This window comes from Cynoglossus semilaevis, chromosome 4 (assembly GCF_000523025.1).
Source record: "Cynoglossus semilaevis isolate Cse_v1.0 chromosome 4, Cse_v1.0, whole genome shotgun sequence".
Classification (NCBI taxonomy): Eukaryota; Metazoa; Chordata; class Actinopteri; order Pleuronectiformes; family Cynoglossidae; genus Cynoglossus; species Cynoglossus semilaevis.
The window spans coordinates 6365906-6390026 of record NC_024310.1 but is presented as its reverse complement, the minus strand read 5'-3'; the positions used below and the strand labels follow the sequence as shown (position 1 = coordinate 6390026).

Genomic DNA, 24121 nt, shown 5'->3' with positions numbered 1-24121 from the left:
AACCATGGGATACTACAAGAGCACGGGGAAAAACCAAGGAGACTTCCTGGTGGACGAGAACGGCCAACGCTGGTTCTGTACAGGAGACATTGGCGAGATTCACGAAGACGGCTGCCTCAAAATTATAGGTGAGGAGAGTGTGTCAGATACACTGTTTGATAAATGACCTTTTATCTCACACGTCTCAGACTCAGGCCTGGGGGCCAAATCTGGCCCACAGTGTAATTATATTTGGCCCGCAACTTTATCCCAGTTTTTAATTTTTGCCCAGTGTGAATTTTGAGTTTGACGCCCCTGGTTTATGTTATAAAAGCGTGTAACGTCTTTGAAGTTCACGTGCAGTGGCATCAAAACACAAATTATCAGCAGCGTTCCACACATTCCTAGATTTCTTCCAAACGACCCCCGTTCGCTGCCTCCATCCATCATGGTGGCATTAAACCTTTTAACAAATCAGATTTGAGCTCACTTCCCAGAAATACTCCACTGTATGTGTGCCACAGCCTGCAGCTTCTCACTGTTATCTACATGACACTGGTCAGATATATGCAGGTCTCTCCCTTACTCCCCCCTTCCTCTCATTTAAAGATACATGCACTCTAGGGATGCCACTGAAAAGTTCATGACTTTAAAAAAAAAAAAAAAAACGGCCAAAAAAGGATGTTGTGATGACGCAAGCAAAAACTGTGACCATCGCGGTGAAGATCATTCTCTCTATTCTCTACTACACTCACACATTCTTGTGTACTTACATGGACACACACACACACGCTTTAACTGTTTAACTGTGCTGTGTTCCCAGATCGTAAGAAAGACTTAGTGAAACTGCAGGCAGGAGAGTACGTCGCCCTGGGGAAGGTGGAGGCCATGTTGAAAAACTGCCCTTTGGTCGACAACATCTGTGTCTACGCCAACAGGTGGGTGTTTGTGTGTTTATCTGCTGAGCAATGCACGACACTGCAGTGTTCAGAAAGAATCTGGTGGGATTAAGTGTCAGTAACCTCTGAAAGAATCTGGTGAATTTAAGTTTCAGTAACCTCTGAAAGAATCTGGTGAAATTAAGTTAGAAAAATTTAAATTAGAAAAATTACATGATTTTAACACAGTATGGGTATGGGGGGGTCCTTCACAAGCACTTCTTTATAAAGTTCAGATTTTTATGTTTGTTTTTTTTTTAATCTCCCTGCTCCATAGTGATGAGACGTATGTGATTGGCTTCGTCGTGCCCAATCAAAAGCATCTACTGGCTCTGGCTGATGAGTACTGTATCCATGGATCATGGGAAGAGCTGTGTAACAGCAAGGTCATAGAAGAGCTGGTCCTCAAGGTCATCACAGAGGCTGCCATGGCTGGTTAGTAAAGGAACGACTGCATCCGTTCTCACTGATGTTTTCCTACAGGACTCCTCCTAGACCTGTAGAGGGGGCTGTGTGCAGACTTACTTGCCTTGGTTACGTTTGAAGTAACTGTTGAACTTTCCTCTACTGCAGCTCGTCTGGAGCGATTCGAGATTCCTCGCAAGATCCGTCTGAGTCCAGAACCTTGGACTCCCGAGACTGGATTAGTGACTGATGCATTCAAGCTGAAACGCAAGGAGCTGAAAACACACTACCAGGATGACATAGAGAGGATGTACGGCGGAAAATAACAGCGAAGGCAGACGCATTGTAATTCATCACTCACTACAGTCAGACACACTCCACTGCTCCCCTGATCCTCCACTGTTTTCGACACAACTAATGCAGAGCCACACTTGCTTGAGCACGTGTTTAAAATGTAAAAATATTAAAGAATAAATGACGATGTTGCAATTTGTTTTGCACTTACTGTTTTTGTTTTGCACTTACTGTAACTTGTCCACCACGCTGGAGTCTACTATTTATGCACCCAGGTGGAGATCTTATTGTTCCAGATGGGAGTTGCGAAACAGATCATGGGCTGCAAACCAACACTGGTCACAACAAGAAAGAAGTTGTCATGGAATGTAGTCAGTAACTTAAAGCATTTGACTTCACAGAGTAAAAGTCCTTTGGTCTAAATGTAACTATGAAACATAAGTCAAATTAGTGTTGATTTGTAATTTATGTTTAGTGACATAACATGATCGGGTTCTTGACGTGACATCACAGACGTCTTGGTCTTGACTATAATACTGTGGTCAACAGTGCTGCCTTCTCACTTTAATATTACACTAGACACACTTGTTTTTGTGTAAAAATATTTTCTTGACCCAGTCCTGACACACGTTTCATTAAACTGTTTTTTTTTATCACCCTGTAGTTCGAGAGATGATGAACTTGTGTTTATCTTTCCATTGTTTTGCTCTTTTTTGTTTTAAGATCTGTCAGCAGTTTATTTTTTCTACCACCCACAGTCAGACACAGACTTCTAATATCAGACTCTCTCCTCACATCAGCACAACTTGAGGCCAAAAATGCAAAAGTCCAGAATGTGATTCTTGGTTTCAATATAAACTGACTGTAGTCTTCTGTAATACAGGATGTGTTATATCATATATTATATATACTATTGAGCATAGAACATGCAAATGTGATATTGGTGATGAGGTTAGGTTATATTTCATAACCTATTGTCAAACTGTATACTGTGTTCTACTGGTGCCAAGCTAATACTGTGTACTAAAAGAAAAGTGAAACAACTTTAATAAAGAAAACTGTTAGTTCACCAATCAATAACTGCCTCCGGATGAAAGAATTGGTAAACAAGAGACACCTGCAGGTGAGAATTAGTTCTCGTAGTACTTTGAAGGAGCATTAAAAATTCAGGAAAGGAAACTTCTCTATAAAACAAAAAGAAAAAATGTCCTGAAAAGAGAGAAAAAACACTTTATAACTTCCAACATGCAACAAATGAAAGTCTACCATGCAGTATACATGCAGTATATTTGGTCGCACATAATATCGTGCTACTAAGACTAAGTAAGAGAAACAAACATCTGTCGTCTTTGATAAATCACAGTGCAATATGGGAAAAAAAGATTTATGACCAAGTCATAAATGTACTGCTGACATTGGGTGTGCAATACTGGACTTTTTCAGGGGAATCTTATTGGCCTGTCGGCTTCGGCTAAGCACCGGCTTTTACAAGAAACCTCTTCTTGTTACTGCAGCAAAACACACACAGTGTTACACACTTGCTGTCGTTCCATGACACATTTGGTAAAGGGAGGAATGAGAAGAGAAATCCACTTAGGATAATCCTCACTAATCTTCATATGTCACTAATTTATCAGCAATAATCCTTGAAAGCTGTGTGAGACTTATCTTTCCTAGTCAGAGCATCACAGCAGAATCAAATCCACGACTCGTCTGTAAAATGACGCTGTAATCTACTGCACAGACCTACATCATTGGGGCCTCGAGATACGAGTTTAACCCGTTCCACGACAGCACTCGTATCTCGATTGCATTTTCCACATTAAAAATAAATTAAAAAACAATGTATTTGTCCCAGCCCCGCAGAAACATACTATTAATTATTTAAATTAAAATTCCCGCCATCTAAACATCAAAAACATAGATATAAACAAATATACTGATGATATAAAATAATAATTATTGTGAAAACATTTTATATTATTGTTATAAAAATCTGTAAAATAACAGCGAGGGACAGTGAGTCGGTTGAGAGCTCGTAACTCGATGTTTCCTCTTGCAAAAAGTTGCTTAACATTTGCTATACAAAATAATTTAGGGTATAAGTTTCCCTGCAGCCATATATGTTCTTTAACATTCTGGCTGCAGGCTGTCATCTGTTACTGCAGACTCAGTTTGAATTATTACTGAAGAGTCACATCAGGAAGTCTATCTGGACAATGTTTTGTGTAGCCTTCAGTCGAGAGAGAGCCCTGAAGGAAGGAGGGGTCGAAGGTTTGGTTTTTTTCCCCTCTCCTATTCCTTAAATCCAAACAGAGCTGTTGAAGCCAACTACTTAAAATGTACTTTTAAAAAAAAATCTACTTGTAATTTTCACTGTGTTTGGATTTGCTGCTGTAGTACATCTTGACCAGGTCTCTCATGATAAACAAGTTTTCTTCACATAAATATAAACAAATATAAATAATACTAATAATCCTAGTGAAAGCAATGCTACAACAAGTGGTTAAAAGGTATAAATATTGGTCAAAATATATTCAGAAAAGAAGTGCAACTACACAGATTTATATATAAAGATAAATTACAGGTTCAACATCTCACTGATCGGAACTCAAACTGATTCAGTATCCAGTAAATTTCCAGTAAATTTCCAGTAAGTATGTGTTTTTATATTTTTAGCCTGTTGTGACTTTAGTTTAAATACATCAATGTTCAGTAAATGGAGATTTCCAAGAGAATGGAGACGAAAACTGAGCTGTATCCCAGAGACCCACATTTTTCCATCTCATCTGAACTAGTAACTTTCCACTAGACAATCACGTGACGTGTTTTTAGTCAAACCTTGGAGAGTTCTCCCGGTGGGATGTCAGTCTTTCATCAGAAATATAAAGATTTACTGACATTTTTATTACGGCAATTAATTAAACTACGGGCTTCCATGGCTACAGCGCTCTACGGACCCAGTCACGTGACCGATGACTTGTGTCCAGTCCCCCGGTATAAAAAACTTCATCCATTTGACTGTTGCCAAACAGCACAGGAGAGAGAGAGGGAGAGGAAGAGAGACACCAAGACCTACTGCCACAGGACTGTCAACTCAGTAACAGTTTGGTGAGTTTTCTCAAAGTTTATAAGTATAAACTATATAAAAGTTTATACTTTTATATAAACTACTTAGTTTTGTTGACTTGCATTTTCCTCCCCGAACTGCTGGGAATGTATTTTGTTTAGGAATATAAAACTTCGCAATTAACATGTGATTTGTTAAGACCAATTAGAGCAGGGTCATTTTGTAATAAATAAAGGGTATAAATCAAAACTGAGATGAGAATAAAAAAAACTACTTTTTTTGTTTTACAGGAGCTTCACAAAAAACAATGATTCATTTATAAAAATGCCCCTTAAGCCTTGTATTCGACATTAATGTATATCTTTATTTATTTTGCAGCCTTTAATTTTTTTCTCACTTTTAAAGATATGCTACGATAAAAGAAATATTTGGTAATTCGTCACTTTGAATAGACGAAAAAAAAACTACTTTTTTTGTTTTACAGGAGCTATTTATTTTGCAGCCTTTAATTTTCTTTTTAGCTTTTAATGATATGCTACGATAAAAAAAATATTTGGTAATTCGTCACTTTGAATAGACGAAGCTGAAACCGTAATCTGTGTTTATGTTTTTAATTGAGAAGAAAACATTATTTGGCACATGTTACCACAAGTACTAACTTGTAAATATTTACGTACATTTAAAAATACCATCGGTGACAAAAATGAGTTTGTGTTCGTGTTCAAGTTCTTCAGTTATATTTTATGGGGACGTTTTACTTGACAGTTTCCCCCTTATATTCACTTGTATACTTTTTCTTTTTCAGCGTAGTATTACGTTCCTTCTAATACTTTCTTCCTAAAATGGAGCATCTGAGAAACTCCACGGCCTCTCCCAGGAGCCGTTTCTCCGGCCACTCGCAGAGCAGCACCAACCCACCAGCGGACAAAAGTGACGGGAACGCATATCTCTACATCCTCATCGTCGTGTGTTTCTACGGGGTCTTCCTCTGTGGAATCATGCTCGGTTACATCCGCTCCAAGCGCAGGGAAAAGAGGAGAACCAACGTCTTTACGCGCCTGGTTCACGAGGAGGAGCAGCGGGAGTGGGGCGCGCTCCCTAAGAAGAACAGCCTCATCATTCCCGCCGCCGCGGTCACGGGACTGCGGTCGGTGCAGGTTTCTCTGCCGTTCTCCGTTCACCATCACGACAGGTTTCCACACAGCCGCCGCTGTGAGGACGACGTGCTGCCGTCGCCGCTTGCGTGCGCGCTGTGCACGGAACAGAGCAGCGTCAGCTCCCTCTGCTCCTCCGCGGACACGCGCGTCGCCATCGAGGAGGAGTCTGATTGTGGTGCGGCGGAAGAGAACGTGAAGGGAGGCTCAAAGAAGAGTGGTGATGACTCAGGCTGAGAGGAACACTAACGATAAAAGAAAAAAAACACCCACAGAGACGCGAGGGCGAGCGTTTCTACCTTTTTGAAAACTCCCCCAAATCAGTCCACAACTCACTTCCTCAGTGACAACAAAAACACTTATTTTGCGGCACAGGCGTTTAGGTGAGACTGGGGCACCGTGTTCTGATCTTCCACTTAAAACAAAGGCTACGGAATGTTGCTTTGCTAAGTCCTCACTTACAATTTTTCAACATAGAAGTAGTGATCGTGTATCAAATATGACCGTTTAAAGGCTGCATAATTGCACGTCACTTTAAACCAGTGGCCATTAGCATGGATGTGCTAACGAATATCCTAAATCAGGTTGCCTGCAGCCTTTTTTCATTTAACAAGAAGCGTCGCCCCCTTGTGGCTAACTCCCAAAACAAAACTGAAGGGCTACGTCCAGTGTCTCAGACACAAAAGGGCCAAAGGTCAGACCAGTTGTCAACATGGCTGATGCACCACCGTGATGTGACAGTGTCTTTTCTAAAATACTGACATTTAAAGGATCAACACTATTGTGATTTAATGGACCGGGATAATTCACTGAATTGTAGGGTTCATTTTAAAAAGATTTTTTTTCTTTTTTCTTTAGTTTCCTGTACAGCACAGAAGTAGTGATTTAGAGACAAACATGGTGTGCCTTTTTTTTTTTTTTTTTTGGAAGAACATTTAGTCATAACAATGTCAATTTTGTTTTATCTAAAGTCGAGAAAATAAACCACAGTAGCACAGTACTGCACATCTTGAACTCTGCTTCATTTNCCATTACACTGAGATGCACCTCATTGCTTTGGGCTGATGACTCACTCTGCAGAGACACAGAGACAGAAGGGTTGGGGGCAAAGGGAGAGGACTGAATCGGATTTGTTTTTACCTGGAACTCACTTGAAAGATTCAAACACAGAATGTGTTTGTCGAAGCTCCTGATTGGACAGGCTGGTCATCACACAGCTGGACACGAAACGGTTTACTTGAAAGAAAGACATGCACTGTACGTCGGGTTTGTATTTGACACTGTGTAAAGCTTAACTTAACGTGGGGATCTCTGTAACGTCTCAGATTAAAACGGAAATGTTCATGAACACAGCTTTCTGTTTCCTCTTTCGGTGTTGTAGTCCGCGGTACTACCTGTAGGGGGCAGTGCTGTAGCGGCCACTGGTTTCCTGACTGCCTCTAATTAAGACATGATGAAAGTGAGATAAGATGCAGGGAGGAAGAAAGTCTATTTTTAACACGCTTTTTTTTTTAACAGAACACCTTTGGATAATCAGAACAAATCAGAATAATACGACAAGTTACTACTGAGAAACGAGTTCTGTGTTTTTTTCACATTTGTTCCAAATACTTCCAAATATTTCCAAATACTTCCAGACGAGTTTTCATTTACTAAAATAGAGATGAGTTTTAAGTGCTTAACTTTTTAAAATCAGAGGGATAAAGTTTAGAAGTACTATCATCAAGGTGAAAGGGACTAAAGGGACATTAAGAAAAAAAAGTTTCTGGTGCTCACCTGTAAAATTCAGGTGCAGCATGTGAAAGTTTTCGAGTGCACGCAAGAAACGTTTACTTATTTATTTTATTATTTATTTATTGTCATGTCGCTTTGGGGGCTCCGTATCTAGTGTCTATTTGTGTAAGGAAAATCAATTTGTCAAGCAACATTGTCCTCAGTTTCTGGCAAAATATGGAATTCAATTGCAAAACAAATATATCAAAAAATAATCTTAAATTTTGTTTTACTTAAACATTTCCAGATGTTATATTTGCCTCACCCTGACTTATTTATTTTTCCTTGTCTCTCCATCTGCAGCCTTGTTTCCCCCTGAAACTATGTTTTATTTTCTGTCAGACAGTCGGACTAACATGAAGCAGTCACTCTGTGTGACTGTGTAAATACCATACCAATAAAACTCAGTGAATGCATTAAATGTCATTCAAAGAGCCCATTTGGATTCACAGGCCTATTTTAATGAGCCGTGTAACACATGCTGACGTGTCGACGTGATAAGGACTGACAGGCGGCGACAGTGATTCACAGTCACTGAACACAGGAAGTCAGGTTTTTGTCCTCGGCCTTGGCTTATCTCTCACTTCCTCCCTCTTCCCATCGCACACTCACACAAACACCAGCGGTGGCTTTCATCTCCTCAGTTGGCTGCGTTGAAAGCTCACCACGTCAACACAGGTAACAACAACAACAGCCTGAGGGAGCATACACGTAAATCTAATGATCCAGAGTGTAAACAACACTGACAAGTGTGTGAGCTCTCAGCTACATATTTCTCCTCTTCTGTGAGCTGCAGTGAAGCCACACGTATTTCCCAAATTATTAACCCAAGAATTAACTTAAAATAAAAAAACAATAGAAATTTACAGCACAACCAGCCCTAACATGGAGATACAGACTGTAATGCTGTTCATTTGAACCAAATAAATGCACATTTGGTGATGATGATTCATCGGTTAAATACACTATTCTATAGAGGAAACCACAAGTGGCTGCTCAGTCAAACACAGGCAATAAAAGTGAATGTAAATTATTAGTCACTAAAATAAAATTAGACCAGGAAGAAAATAATGTAAAAGATGAAGAAAAATGTCGTGTTCAGCAGCTGAATCCTGACACTTATTGTTGTGACTAAGGTAATTGTGGTGTACACATATACATGTATGTATATGTGTACATGTATGTGTACATGTATACAAAAGTCATAAAAATCATATATATACTGTATATATATACACACTTCTATAAATATACTGTATAATGTGATGAAATAATACATGGGTGATATAATATACTGCAGGCCTACATACATACATATATACATATATACTGTACATATATATACATACATACACACATATATACAGTATATATATATATATATACACATATACATAAGTATATACATATATACATGATGGTGTATTGTATCTATTCTTATGTTATTCCTGATGTTTTGGTGCCATACATACTTATATACCTGCACACACAGACCCACACACACATATATAGTGTATATATTAGCAGGTATAGTATATGTGAGAAGACAAATGTCCATATTTGGACTTCTGTGGAATCAGCCTAGAGACACTTCTCCCCATCTTCCCGACCAGTCAGCACTGACACGGCCGATGTCTGTCTAATTGTTATTTCCTCCACAACATAAACACACCACTAAATTATTCATGGGCGACAAAAACACACGCAACAATACAGCAAACCACTCATGTAATCGTCGCGCGGGGAGTTGATGAAAATGCACTACTGCGTCTCAGGCAATAAGCGTGGGGGGATTACTTTGTCTACAAGCTTCCTCCACCACTAAACAATGGATCCAGGGCTGTATCTGTGTCCCTGGGTCTGTGAGATAGTGGAGCAGGAGAGCAGGAGGGGAGAGGCGGTGGGGGGTTTGGGATGGGAGTGGGGGGGTAGGGGGGGGGATTCTGAGAAGAAAGAAGGCCGGGTGAGAGAATAAGATGCAGCTGTGATGCACACAGAGTGTCTGCTGTTGTGTAAAGCAGGATGTTTGTCATTAGTGTCGTCCTGTGGGAGTCAGTAGTAAGGCCAGTGTACCGCCTGGGGTCAGACACACAGACACACACAAACCATTAATGAGTCTGAAAATGAGTCATCTTAAAACCCACCAATCACTCCATCTCCTTTTCCTCTCCTCTTCCTGCTCCTTCTTACTGTCTTCTCCTCATTTGTCCTCTTTTCATTTAGAATATTGATCAATAAAGAACATCTCAGGAATCTTTTTTTTTCCAAAGCTTCCATAGAAACTATAACTATTGTTAATATAAAGGTCAATACTATTCAGAGAAACCTTTTGACCTGGTCAGTGATCACTTCACGAGAAGGTGACACAGGTTAAATGCAGCGTAGACAGAGTTATTATCCTGTGGGACAGTGGTCTTTAGTTAGAGTGTAGAGAGAAGAAGAGGCTGGATTCTGTCTTAGGACAGAAGGTTGTTTGAGGAAGTGATGTGAATCTGTCACTGACTTGACTGTGTGGGCTGCTGAGGCTGAGAACCAGCGTCAGACAGGCCTGACTGTTTCCCGTGAAAACGAGGCTGTGACTGATAATAACGAAGAAAACCTGACGTTAGATTCATGACAAACAGGCTCAAAGAACTGAAACGAGCACTTTTATAAATAGATAACAAAAAAAAAAAAAAAAATACGGAGAAAATATTCTGTGCTTCATTTTGCTTTAGAAGAAACAAAAACACACAATGTTAGCACTAATGTTGCTAAATTTGAACAACAACCAGGGGTCAATGTTGTACTAATGAATGTTGCCATGGAAACCAAAGTCAAAGCCCAGTGCACAACTGAGGCGCTGGTCTGTAGGGATCACTGCTGTAAAGACAGAGGCTCCAAGACGCCGCATCAAGTCACGAGAGCAGTCACTGGCTACGTTATGTACGAGGGTGAAACTACATCAGAGACGGACGGCAAACACCCGTCAGAGGGGAGACACTCCAGGTTGAAACTGTCTCCAATTTCTCCCTGTTTTAATCTGTTTATATGAATAACCAACATTCTAATAGTGAGCCATGAAGGAACGACCAAGTTCAGAGCAGGACTTTCAATTTTGATACATTTATGATGCATATAGTTTGTATCTTTAAGACAACTTAAATTATTTTCCAAATTAGAATCAACCGTTTTTTTTAATCAAAACTAATTTAAATCTATTGTTTTTGACTCTGGACCAGGCGTGTCCAACCCGTGGCTCGGGTGCCACATGCAGCTCTTTGCCTGGTTTCACATGGCTCTTATGTTTATGTCTCTCACAGTCATGGGCGTAGTGTAGGGCTACCAGATTCACTCTCAAAATGGCAGGGAAAATATATTTCGAACGTACTGGCAAGCCATTCTGCCTTACATGTCAGGCGTCATTAGCATATTTCAAGGCTTCAAATCTTCAGCAGCTCTTCAGTTCACCCCATGCTAACATCGACCAAGGGAACTTATGTGGCTCTTTGCTGTGACACAGTAAATACTGTGGCTGGATGACCACGCCTGCTCTGGACTAATACATGCACATGGACAATGTTGTTCTATGCTGTTCTACAGTAGCTCATAGCTTGACTTTTTTCATCTTCTGCTAAAGCTAACTAAATATGTCTTTTTGCTCTCCTATAAACAGGCGAGATTTTTTTTATTACGTATTTAAATGTCATAGTGGAGGAGACATCATTACTTTTCTAAAACACTACGGCTTACAGTAAGTGAAGCATGTGGAGTGAGTGAGCACATCTACCCCACATGTGACATCAAACCAACAACTGTGTTTGAAAACACTTGGTCACGTGTTTCTTAGCGCCTCACGAGTCTCAGGGAGGATTTGGCTCCTTCCTACACGGTCACTAACGAGCACAGATCGACTCTGGGCTTCGTTCACACGCTGCAGGAATACATCCGTCCAATCAACTGAATATTTGGGCCGCGCCGTTTCCTGCTAACAAACCCCGAGGAGCTGGTCTGATTCTGTGATGATGTCACACTGATGTTTCTACAGCAGCGAGAGGAAGAAGAAAAAGTTCATCTTGTTTCTGACCAGATCCTTTTAACGCCAGACTAGCTGTGGGTGTTCATGCGTGTGTGTGTGTGTGTGTGAGTCACACAGTATTTATGAGAAATGTACTCTACTGCGGCGCACGCTGCTGTGCTGTGTGCTCACCCTGGAGTAATGTGTCCCTGAAAGAGGGATTCAGTTTCTCTGTTCTGGACACAGTTCTGAGTCAGTTCCCAAATTGTCGCACACATACAGTAAGAGCTCGACGTCCAAGAACTGACGGAGAGGTGGAGGTTAACAGGAATTTGACGATGATAATTAGAAGCTACAGTTTCACTCTGCACAGCAGGAGCGTTTAATGAAACTGGATAACGTGGCCAGATTGTGAGTGACAAGGACAATGATTCACATTAGCGTTGTGTTAGCACCCTGTCAATCAGTTAAGCAGAAGATTGATCACATTTCCCAGGACATATTAGATTATCAGGGAGTAATTCTGTTGAGAAGACTTTGGAGTAATTAAATAACTGAAATTTAAGTAAAATAGAAATATAATAATGATCAAAATATTGTTTCAATTCAACCAACATGAGCTTCTCTGCAGAGGCAAACGTGTGAATCACTCTGGTTTTTTACATGATTCTAAAGCAGATAAACGATTAAACAGTTTCCCTGATACTATTTAAAAAAACGTGATCTTAGAAGTAGTATAATAGTACGAGCACAAGTATTTTGATTTATTTACTGGCAGATTCTGAGTACTGATGCCAATACTTTAGGTTTGGTTTCTGTAATTATCCAATGAACTGGAAGAGAGTGTTCTACACAGTAGGCATGGCTCGATCGGAAACTCAAGATCGGTATCGGCACGATATTGGTCAAAATCTCAGGATTGAAAAATAATTATATCCTATCAGATCAGATACCTACTGTAAGCCCAAATGCTTAACACAACATGCCATAAACTGGGACATTACTGCCTCAGCAACAGCAGGCGGCGCTATACTGGAGGAGAGAAGAAGGTATCGGATCAATCGGATTCATATCAGCTCATCCCTAATGATAAATAAATGATGGACAACAGTTCCCTTGTTTCCATATTTCGGAGCTGGTTCTGCCTGTATTCACTGGTCTAAAAATACAAGTGTATCTTTGATGATGAGAAAAACTACTTAACGGACAAGGTCATCAACTGAACTCACTTTTTACCATAGCAACTGCATCACACTTTCCACACCTCTAATTGTCATGGAGATTAGGCCGATCATGTGTGAGTTCAACAACTGTAAAGACTCCTGTTAGCTGTGCCTCTCTGGGAGGTAAAAAAAAAGCCTGAGTTAAAACAAGTCCATTTTAAAATATAACATTCAGATAGGATCGATGGATGGACGGATGGATGGTTAGACAGACAGACAGACAGACAGACAGACAGACAGACATACATCGATAGATAGAATACTTATATAATATTTGAATGTTTGTCACAGACAGGGGAAGGACATCTGTCTGGAAAGGACTCTTTCCTCCATAACCCAGACTGCAGTGCGTCCGTGGATTACTGTCTACATGTTATCAAGGACATAATTGATGCACACGCTAATTATGGAAATGTCCATAGTTGCGTTGCACTCTACATATTCCAGCAAACCAAGGACTCTTGGAACAATCTACCCGAGTGAGGACAGAGCCTTGACTTTGAAAAGCCCCTGCTTGAGTGATGAGTGATAATTAGCATTAGCAAATTAGCAAAAGTATGGGGCATTAAGATCTGCTGTTAACACGTAGATAAATGAGACACCGTCAGCGGCCACTGAGCTGAATGTGTCGTCATGGAGAGAGTGTTCACTTGGTGAAGTTTGACTGAAGTTGGAGAATGACCTGTGGTAAACTTGATGAAGGCTGCAGTGGAAAAACATCTCATTAACCGTGTTGTTATTTAAGTGCCTGTTTGAAAAGACTGTTTTACCACGAGTAAAAGATGCATAAATAAACTCACTGTGATCATTAAAAGGTTTTTGGATTCTTAAACAAGCGACAACCGTTAACGTACGTACATTTTTTCACTGTGTCCCACAGCGGCCCTGTACCAAATTATTTATGGACTGGTACCGGTCCGTGAACCGGGGGTTGGGGACCCCTGATCTAAACATTCTTCCATTTACAACCGGCCCTTCAAGGGGAACTGTATTGCTGATGTGGCCCCCGGTGAAAATGAGTTTGACATCCCTGCTCTAAACCAACTGTCACTTTGAACTTTGAACCTTGGTTCACCGTCTGATCGTCACTGTTGCTCATCAAACATCAGCTTTCATTAAAGCCTCACGAAGAGCAGCTGTTTTACAAGACGCCGTCTCACATCTCCCACTGTTGTGTCCCAGCCCCTGCCTTCATTTGTATGGACAGGTTATTGATCTGCATCGGCGATGTTTCGCAGGGTGTCGGTGCTTTGAGACAAACGCACCATGATTAGCATGAAGACGCCACATGACTCAATCCTGTCCCGTCCCCCAGAGAGGAGCAGGAGAGAACTCGGGAGTCGAGACCTCCAATTTACAAAGTCAAAGATAGGAGCTGCCTTTTTTCGACATGACACGTGAGTTTGTTCCCGTCTGTGTAGTGACAGCACGGCTGCGTTTCTAGATCGAGCTACACAGATCTGTATTCATACTGGTGTCTTAGGCAGGAAGGCGGGGCCTACGACTTAAAAGTGTAAATACTTATATCCTTCACAGCTCAAAAACATTATGTCTGAATGTCACATAACAAAACATCCTGTAACCACTCGTGTCAACAGCGCCATTAGCCTCTGCCGTCACGTCACAGCAGGAACAACGACCAGCTCGATATCTGTCATTATACCGAGCGGCTCTGATTTTCCCCAGGTGATGCTTTTATGGGCTGCTGATTGGATTATAGATCAGGCATCCTGATGGGCCTGACTCAGCCATGGCAACTACTATTTACTCCTGAGTTAAATGGCTCTTCCCTCAGAACACACAAATACACACATCAGGTCCTAGTCAGGATATTCAGCAGAGCAGGCATGAATTTAAGGAATGACATCTATCACAAGTAACTAGTGGAAATTTTAGCTTTTTCTGGCTGCTTGTCAATATGATGGAGCAGATTTAAACAAAAGCCAAAAGACAAGTTCAACAACAACAACAACAACAACAACAACAACAACAACATGCTCAGAATATGATGTGATCACTTTCTCAGCAAGATTTCTAACTCTAGTAATCTACTAACATGTACTAGGACGGACATGAACCACATGTGTTAAGACTGGGTTTTATACCAGAGATCAGTAAAGAAAAAGTGGAGCAAAAATAGCGCCGCCCAAGTGGTCACCAGTTGCAGCCACTCTGCACAGTTTTCTCTTTCTTTGTGAGTTTTTGTTTGTTGTTTTTACAACATTTTCCCCCAGAGTGGGATCAATGAAGTTTAATCTAATCTTTAATCTGATCTGATCTAATCTAATCTAATCGAGTGCTGTTTTCATTGGAGAATTTCTTCTTTGTAGAATTCTGGGAAATGCCTTTTGTGCAAGGTCGCAGTCTGTAACTTAGCTTCCTCTGATTACTGAATAAGAGTTCCTTTCAAATGTGCTCTCATTTTTGGAAAAGAAAAAAGATGGAGCTGGATCAAAATCTGCTGCAAAGCTTCCATTATGTTAAAAAGACTTTCGTTCAAGTTTGATTAAAATGATGATTTTATGCTCTGATTCGAAGGGATTGACAAAACCCAGATCAAACAAAACAAAACACAGCTCAACGTTTGACAAAGATCAAACCCGTCAAAACCGTTCATAAAACCCAGACAACCACGTTCATATTCAGAGCACGTTTGCAGGTGATGAACACGGTCTAACAATTCAGCCCCATTATGTTCTGGTTGCAGCTGCATTCTCCACCAGTGACCTCTCCAGGTGTGTTGGTTCATGTCCTGTCAGCTACTTACAAGGACAGAGGCGTTCTAGAGTCTTCTACCAGCAATAATATAACCAACAACATCTCCTCCTCTGATCCACGGGCCACAAAGATCTGGAAAGATCCGGAAAATGCCCCACTCACCAACAGACTGTTGAACGTATCATATCTTTATTGTCTTTATTTATCTCGTTAAATATCATGTTATCTTATAATTGTTAAAGATATATGATATATATTATATAAATATGTAATGTTTTTTTATCAAATGCGTTGCTGTATGTACAGTAGCATTGTTTTTATTTAATGTGTCCTTGAGTTATAATGTAGTGTGGTTTTTTATATCTTGTCCTGACAGTGTAGCTGCACCTGTTCTGTCTGCGTCACTGATCTCAGCAGCCGGTAAAAATGTTGTCGGATTTCTTGAAAAATTGATTTTTCTTTTTTAAGTTTTTGTTAAGTTAAAAAAAAAATGTCGGATTTCTTGAAAAATTGATTTTTTTTTTCACTTCTTCAGCAAAAATACATTAGGCAAGTTTTTGTTAAATAAAAAAAATAATAAAGCCATCGCTCCCATAATAAACCTAACATACAGCCATGAAAATAAACAGACAAAGTTGACATAATGTTACTGCTGTTGAATGCTGTTCTTTGAATATATTATTTCTTATTTTAATTAAACACATCAGCTGAGGTTTATTTTTCTTTCAACATCTTGTTTCCGAAGCAACCTGCCGTTTATCTGATTCTGGTTCTTCTGTCATTGACTCAAAGTCTGTTGTCTGTTTACTGTAATTTGTAATAATTGTTTTCTTTATGTTTTGTTTCTCTGAAAAATATGATTTTTTACCAGTGATGAAAATATAATTTAAAACCACATTCAAAGCTCACAACAGCCATTGTTATTTATCCGACTTCATTTTTCTGCAGGTGGGGAAATCAGTGTAATCCATCAGGAATGTTTCAGCATATTATGTGTTACTATTTACAGAAGATCTGGATACGAGTAATTGCCTCTGCGTCATCACTGACCGCCCTCATTATCTTCAATTATTAATAGCACCTCTCATCGTTATCATGTTTAACATATTCTGTTCTGAGTCGCTCCACAGCTCCAGTTTCTTTTTGTACCGAGTAAAACAATGTACATAAATGAATGTCTGAAAGTACAAAGTTTATTGAATTTATCTTTAATAAACTGCAAAACCAAAAATACTAGTCAACTGTGATGGAGATGCAGACGCTAAAACTGCTGTTCCATACAGTGTGACACCACAGCAAAATGGTTTCCTTGAAAAAAAAAACAACTTCTGCAGAAATACTGTTCAATTCTCTGGGCCCAAGTGCATCGTCTTTGAAGTAAAAGACTTTAAAAAACAAACAGCTACAAGATGTTGTTCAGACTGTGAAAGAAAGGTGTTGAGGCCGGCATCTCTGATTGGACAGGAATACGACCGTAGCAACGAGGTGATGTAGGTAAAGGTATCAAGGATGCAGAGGTCTTTGATGGAATTTAGGAGAGAAGTAACGAGAAACCGTGCAGGAAAATACAAGACTTTCTACAGACTTTTTAAAAAACTGTGGCTTCAAATCATCAAACTTTCTAAAGTGTTTAATATGTGTCGTTAAAAACAATGGAATGTTAGCCCATTAAAAACGTACCCCTGACCCAACGTTGGTGAATTAAGGTCATTTGTCCGATACAGATATGATTTCATTGATTAGTGACAAAACAGAAAAATATCTTCTTTATGCCTCGACTTGGAAAATAAAAGTTTAATTGCATTACAGAACTTTTTCTTTCTTATTGGGACTAAAAGTCGAGGTCGAGGTCATCGAACGTTCTCCTGATATTAACGCAAGTCAATATGATGTCGTCTGTATGTATGAGGTGATAACATTGCATTATCTTCTTGAGGCCATTGATCTATGGAAGCTGCATCATAGATGCACTCACTGTGACTCACTGCTGTTCACCGGTCATTGAAGAGACGGGGGGGAGGAGAGAGAGAAAGAGAGAGGGAGAGAAAGAGAGAGTTCTGTAGCCTCTTAATTGATGTCGTCCTTGTTACTCCTTCATAGTTACAGTCATTTCTCTGGTCCAGGGATCAAGGTCACGGCCACGCCATCATCAACAAGGACAGGACAAGAAAAGTTCTTATTCCCTGACACCAGAAGGACGGAACGTTCTGGCAGCAATGATGTCACGGGACAGAGACAAAGAAGGAAGGAACAAAAGAAGACAGAACAGGAGGGAGCATGAGGGAAGACAGGAACACAGTGAAGATAACCGATGAAAGTCAGGAGTTGAAGGAGAGAACAGGCAAAGGGAACAAGATCCATCCAACCACAGATCCAGAATAAAGGACATACTGTGGAAAGATGGCAAGGAAGAATGGAGAAAGAGAGTGAAAAAAAGTTAAAAAAAAAAAATAGGTGGAACAGCCAGGGAGAAGAGAAAAGGGAAGTTTGAAAAGGAGGGTTTTTTTTCCCAGTGTGACATCAATAAAGTTCAATCTAATCTAATCTGAAGGAAGGAAAAGATAAGGTGACATCAAGAAAAGCTGTGGAGAAAAGAAAAAATTCTAGGAGAAAACAAGCGTTGGAAACTAATCTAATTCAATTCAATTCAATCTCATTCAAATACATACAAGGAAATGAAGAAAGACGGGAGGAAACAAAAAGGAGGAAAGAGAGGAAAAGGAAGGAAGGAATCAAGGTAGTAAGCAAGGAAAGAAGGCAGGAATGATGATAGAAAAAGTGAACATGGCAAAAAAATATATACAAAATCCAAAATTAAGATTAAAATATTTTTTTTAAAGTAAATAAATTAAAGGCTGTTTAATTAAGGTGGAATGGCTGGAACTTCAAACCAATGACTGTAATGTCAGAGGTGAAACCAAGGGTGACCTTTAGGAATATTCTAGTGAGGTTTTAAAATAAAACTGAGTTGCTTATTTTCTGGTTGTTATTCGGGGAACAGTGAACCACAGCAGTTCACTCCTTTTAATGGACTGTTTTGTTTTTTGTTTTTTTTTTCTGTCAGAGCATTAGCGTTAGCTCAGAGTAATCGGGTCAGAGAGAGGGAGAGTTTCATGAGCTCAAGGTCTGCTCAAAATAGGAACATGTTTTGCTGAAACATTCTTGAACACAACAGTGATGCCTGCTCCAATGTGTGTGTGTGAGACTGAGAATAAGAGCGAGTGAAAGAGTATATGAAGTACATGAAGTATTGCCTTTATTTTTTTTTAAAGAAACTACAGCAAGGATGCCGAATTCATTATGCAAATTCACAACTTTGCATAATGTGCACTTGTTCACAAAGACCCACACAAACAAACACACACACATTTTCTTATTTGTTCATGCAGTGACCTATGAGTCATTCTCCTCCTCACGCCCCTCCCCCCTCTCCGGGACCACCATACAGAAAGACAGAATCCTGCAGCAGACGGCTGCAGTCCTGATGCTGCTTCCTGTCTCTATCTGGCCACTTAGCAACCGCTAGACTCAGCCTGACTTTAAACAGCAATTAAAGGAGCGATACGCCATCACTCAGTATCAGGGAGAGTGTGGGGCTGGATAAAACCAGCAGAAAAGCTTGGAAAATGTATCCACCAACACTTAGCTTACTGGGAAAATGGACGGCAGTGAATCACGTTCTCACTCGGAAAGATTTAAAAAAAAAAAAAAGTCATTGTTGAGGATGACTCATTGTTTCATGGGTTATTGTTTCCTGACTTTGATCATCAGAGAGAACATTTAAAGTACTGCAGACTGCTGCTTTAGTTTTGGTTGGATGAAAAGGCTTTTGAATCAACGGTGTCACCTGTTGTGGAAACGTTTTCAGCTTCTGTTGAGCCAAAGATAAAAGGCTTTTTTCAGGCACTTTACATAATGGAAAAACTGTTTGTATGAAATGAATTATTGAAGGTTTTCAAAGTCCACAAATTCACAGTTGAAGACAAGGTTAACTGGGGACTTACATTAATGTCAACTATTACCAACTAGTATAAAAACATGTTTCATCTAACTGCACTGTCGATACACATTTTTGTAAACTTTCATCCGGATAATCTTAACAAGTCACTGTTTCCTGGTTTGGAGGTGAGAAAAACTCACTCATATAGTTTATATAGTAATATGGTACAGTTTTAGAACAACATGAGATTCTTGAAAAAAAAACACCCCCCCCCCAACCCCAACCTCCCTCCCAGCTCTAGTACAAGCGTCCCTGCTGCGTCCTCATGTGTCACAGCAGAGAGAGGCTGTTTCTAAGAGAAGCTCATCGGGGGGGGGCACAGGAGAGAGAGAGAGGCAGGGACAGGGGGGAGTGACAGGTTTATTTTTGTCTTTCACCAGATGAAAACAACAAATATTCCCTAATGTGCCCACAGCGTGCACTCTGTGACATTAAAACAGAGGCAGATCAAAGGCCGGAATATGGAAACGCTGGAAAATCATTGGGTTTTTAAGTCTAACTGGAGCGTTTGATTTGTCGACTAACATGAGACGGAGACGGAAGGAGAACAGAACTGAAGGTGTGCTAACAGTGGAGAAGGAGATCATTCGTAGTTGCACCATTACATTGATTAAACCATGCTGCTGTGACATCACCGAAGAAGTTGATAAATGAATAGTGAAGCCCAGGCGCCTGACAAACAGCAAGTCATATCGTTCACCAGAGAGGGCGCTAATGTCCTAACTTCACTCTATAAATATTTAAGTTATCACAATGGGCCATTTTTCTGTCATAATACATACATATATACATACACATAAACATACATATATACTGTATATACATATATATTTACATATATACACACATATATATATGTCAATATTTATACATATACATATATACATACAACCTGGGACTAGATGGGATCCAACCCAGACCTTTCTGCTTGCCGTACAGGAAACCTGACACTGCACCACTGGGAACATCTTTGGCAACAAGTCACAGACTTTCCTTCTCATCTGAGAACGTTTTTTTTTTACAAATGTTCAACAACATCAGTCAACAACACCAGAGAACATCAGGCAGCGGTAAATCAAAATCAGTTTCAGTCCCTTTAACCAACTTGCTGAAAGATTGAACTTCTCAAGGCTGTTGGAGACAAGTTGTAGTTCAATCAAAAACCTCTAGAAATATAAATATCTTTTTAAATCTCTCCGTCATATATACACATGTACACCCTACTGTAGACACATCTGATCACCAACAGATCAGCCTGAGTGAAAATGGCAGCACAAAACCAGAAAGAATTAAGAGGGAAAAAAAATAAGACTTATCTGAATTTAGGCTCAGGATCCCAACAGGTTCTGTAGACTCTGTTCCTTAAATTGTTTGTTCCTTAAATCCTTAAATTGTTCTCTGAAATTCTGCTTCCACAATGTTCTTCTTCTTCTTCTTCTACTTCTTCTTTTTTTTCTTGTTCTTTTTTCTTCTTTTTTTCTCAATTTCTGCTGCACATTTCTTCAGTTTTCCACACTTCCTTCTTCTCTTGCCTCTTGTGTGTTTCACTAATTGTCTTCCCTCTACTTCCTTCCTGTTTAAGGAAAAAAGGGCAATTCTGTGTTTTTTTGGCTACACCTATGCTCTTCCACTGTTGTAGTGTGTGTGTGTGTGTCTGTGACCTCACTGATGAAGCTGATAAGAAATCAACAATAATAAAAATGATGTTTTAATGTTTTTAATTTTGTCTAATTGTTTATTTAATGCTATTTTTATAGATAGATATTAATGATATTAAAGATATTAATGAGAATAAAAGGCTTGTTTTCAAACCTGTATCCATTGAGGGAAATGCACAAAAACAACTAAATGTATAAGATCATAATATTTTGAACCAGTGTGTGTTGCATTGCACTGATAATGATATTTTAACATTGCAACTTGAGTGTATTCTCTTGGATTACAGTTGTACATTTTAATTTAAACTTTAAATCACTTCCTGCTTTGATTATCCATGCGTGCCGGAGGTCGTCCCACTCTCATTTTGATTTTTATAAACAGCCAGAGTGGACTGATTGTGTCTGCAGCGTCTTCCTCACAAAGCATCAGTGGGGTGACCAGGATGAGTCATCCTGCTGTGAATATATGCATTAGAAAAAAACACAGGAGCCCCAAAGTAGAACGTAAATATTACAAACAGGTTACAGAATCAAATCAAATTTTAATAAATAAATGTCACCAATGTGATTTTGTTGGCATTTTTATTTTCTCCCTCCTCTCTCTCTTTCTCTGATTCCTGTCAGTCCAAACCGTCGACACAAAGACTGGGAGAAAAACCCTTCATTAATTAGAGAAAACAGATGGAGATGTGATGGGGGAACATTGTGTTTATGCGCCCACTCCACAGAGAAATTAATCTGATCTTAAATTTAACAAAATGCCAGATGCATCACACACACCTATTTATTTCCTCACAGCCACACACACACACAGAGAGAGAGAGAGAGAGAGAGAGAGAAAATCGACCAGTGAAAAGAGAAGTGAGACAAGACTGACGTCAAACCTGAAATCTATTCATAACCTTTAGCTTTCACATTCTCTCTCTCTCTCTCCCTCATGCCCTCTCTCTCTCTCTCTCTCTCTCTCTGCCAACTATCTGATAACCAGAATTAAAGAGCAACATTATCAGTCACCCAGGGACAGACACACAGACAGGAAGTGATGCTCAGGGTTGAGGTGTGTGAATGCTCAGAACACTTTCATGCACTCATGTAACTTGTACCCACATGGGGCTGACACACACACACACACACACACACACACATACACGCCCTGATGTAACACTGATGGAATCGTGTAACCAGACACTGGTTTTTCAACTTTGGATCATTTGTTTTCATCCAAAACAAACTTTGTTTTTGGTTGTTTTGGTTTGTTTTTCGGATGATCTCAGATGCAGGAAACTGGACATGGTTTGATTTATGGCCTTCTTTATGAAAAAGTCTGAAGGAACGTTTTATTTATTTCACATTCACATATTTCACATCCTGTTTTACGATACGTACTTTGGTCCCAGTGTCGTCGCGGTTACTAATGACAAACACTGACAACAAAGCACATTCAGCAGCAGTTTCTACCCTTGGTTCTAACGCTGGTAACTGACCATCATTGTTTTTGCTCTTTTGCATTTCAATGAAAAACAATTTTGTCAAGTGACAAAGCGAGCGGCCATGTTTTTATTTCCTAAATGACCAGTGGGTGGAAACTGTGTTAATTTATTCATTGAATGTGGTTGGTGTGGCATCTGGTCAGGGCTGTGACCTGACGTTACACCTCCTGTCAGGGCAAAAAAAACAAACAAAAAAACCTTCATTTATCCCCTTACACTTGACACAAACTCCTCTGGAAACCCTCGTGTGAGAGAAAAAGAAGAAATAAAAGGCTACAAAGAAACTTCTGATGTGACCTGTGGGAAACAGATTGTGTGTGTGTGTGTGTCTGGATGTGTGTGTTTCAGTGGACAGGCAGTAGAAATGGGGGTGGAGCTGAGCTGTAATTGGTTTCTGTTTGCGAGTAATCCTGCCACACATGCACAACCACAAGCAATTAGTCCGACAGCTCGGGCTTTATCAGTACAAAACTGACAGAGTGTGTGTGTCTGTGTGTAGGTGTGTGTTCTTTTGTCATAAGAGACAGATGTGGTTATTAGTCAGATGGACGTGTGAGATCAACATTCAGTTCTTTTGTGTCGTTCCCGCTGCTGAAACATCTTCGGCCACACCACTGTTATAAAGGTGGATTTGTTTTTATCTGTCCTTTCACACCGCAGGCTTTCAGAAACGTATGATGAAACCGAAAAATATGAAATATTTTGTAAATGTATCTTATAAATGTCACAGAGCAGAGTGTTTTTATGTAAGAGCTTTCTTCTTCACCTTTTATAACAAGACAAACAAACCTTTGTGTACGCCTTCAAACCTCATTCAGGTTATGTTTACAGGTCATTTACTGTCAACGTAACAAAAATACCCAACGTTTTCATAACAACATGGAAACTACATTGAGCCAATGTGGATCAGACGGAACAGTGGATCACAACAGAGGCTCATTTAAAATACAGAGACGTGGAGTTTGTGAATGAAAACAGGGAAATACACACAAACCCACTGATCCATTCTTCAGCAGACTGACAGAGAGGCATAAACACAAGACAGAGTTTGGCTGAGCGCTAATGTGAATGCTCTCTCTCTCTCTCTCTCTCTCTCTCTCTCTCTTTCACACACACACACACTGCAGTCCCTCCCTCCATCACCCCACCCTTCTTTGGTAAGGTCCATGTGTGAGTCATCAGTGGACTTCAGCTGTCTCCCTCTCCCTGTCCCTCAGACAGCACTGCAGCAGAAATACAAACACAAATCACCAAGAGACAAAGGCTGGTCAACATTTACTGTGCGACTGCTGCTATTAAAAATAATAATAATAATGATAACAATGACACTGTTAAAATGGACACAAAATAAACCCCCAAACTTGCGTTGAACAGGTGGATATGCAGCAAAAATAAATATATTTATCACTTGACTTTCCATCA

The 24121-nt window shown here is 39.9% G+C and overlaps 2 protein-coding genes across 2 annotated transcripts in view; both read left to right on the top strand.

Moving 5' to 3' along the window:
* Window positions 1-2011, top strand: part of acsl3a (acyl-CoA synthetase long chain family member 3a) — a 16813-nt gene extending 14802 nt beyond the window's left edge. Inside the window, 4 exon segments of the mRNA XM_008308790.3 lie at window positions 1-128; window positions 803-917; window positions 1195-1352; window positions 1491-2011. Of these exon segments, the coding sequence (XP_008307012.1) occupies window positions 1-128; window positions 803-917; window positions 1195-1352; window positions 1491-1648 (559 nt within the window). The 3' untranslated portion in view covers window positions 1649-2011.
* Window positions 2012-4603: 2592 nt separating this feature from the next.
* On the top strand, window positions 4604-6780 carry kcne4 (potassium voltage-gated channel, Isk-related family, member 4). Its single transcript, XM_008308788.3, has 2 exons — window positions 4604-4727; window positions 5492-6780. The coding sequence occupies exon 2, from the start codon at window positions 5529-5531 to the stop codon at window positions 6075-6077; it is 549 nt and encodes a 182-aa protein (XP_008307010.1). The 5' UTR covers window positions 4604-4727; window positions 5492-5528; the 3' UTR covers window positions 6078-6780.
* The last annotated feature ends 17341 nt before the right edge of the window (window positions 6781-24121 follow it).

What these genes read in the sequence shown, in the direction of transcription:
- kcne4 (XM_008308788.3), top strand. Translation starts at nt 5,529, where the DNA reads ATGGAGCATCTGAGAAACTCCACGGCCTCTCCCAGGAGCCGTTTCTCC.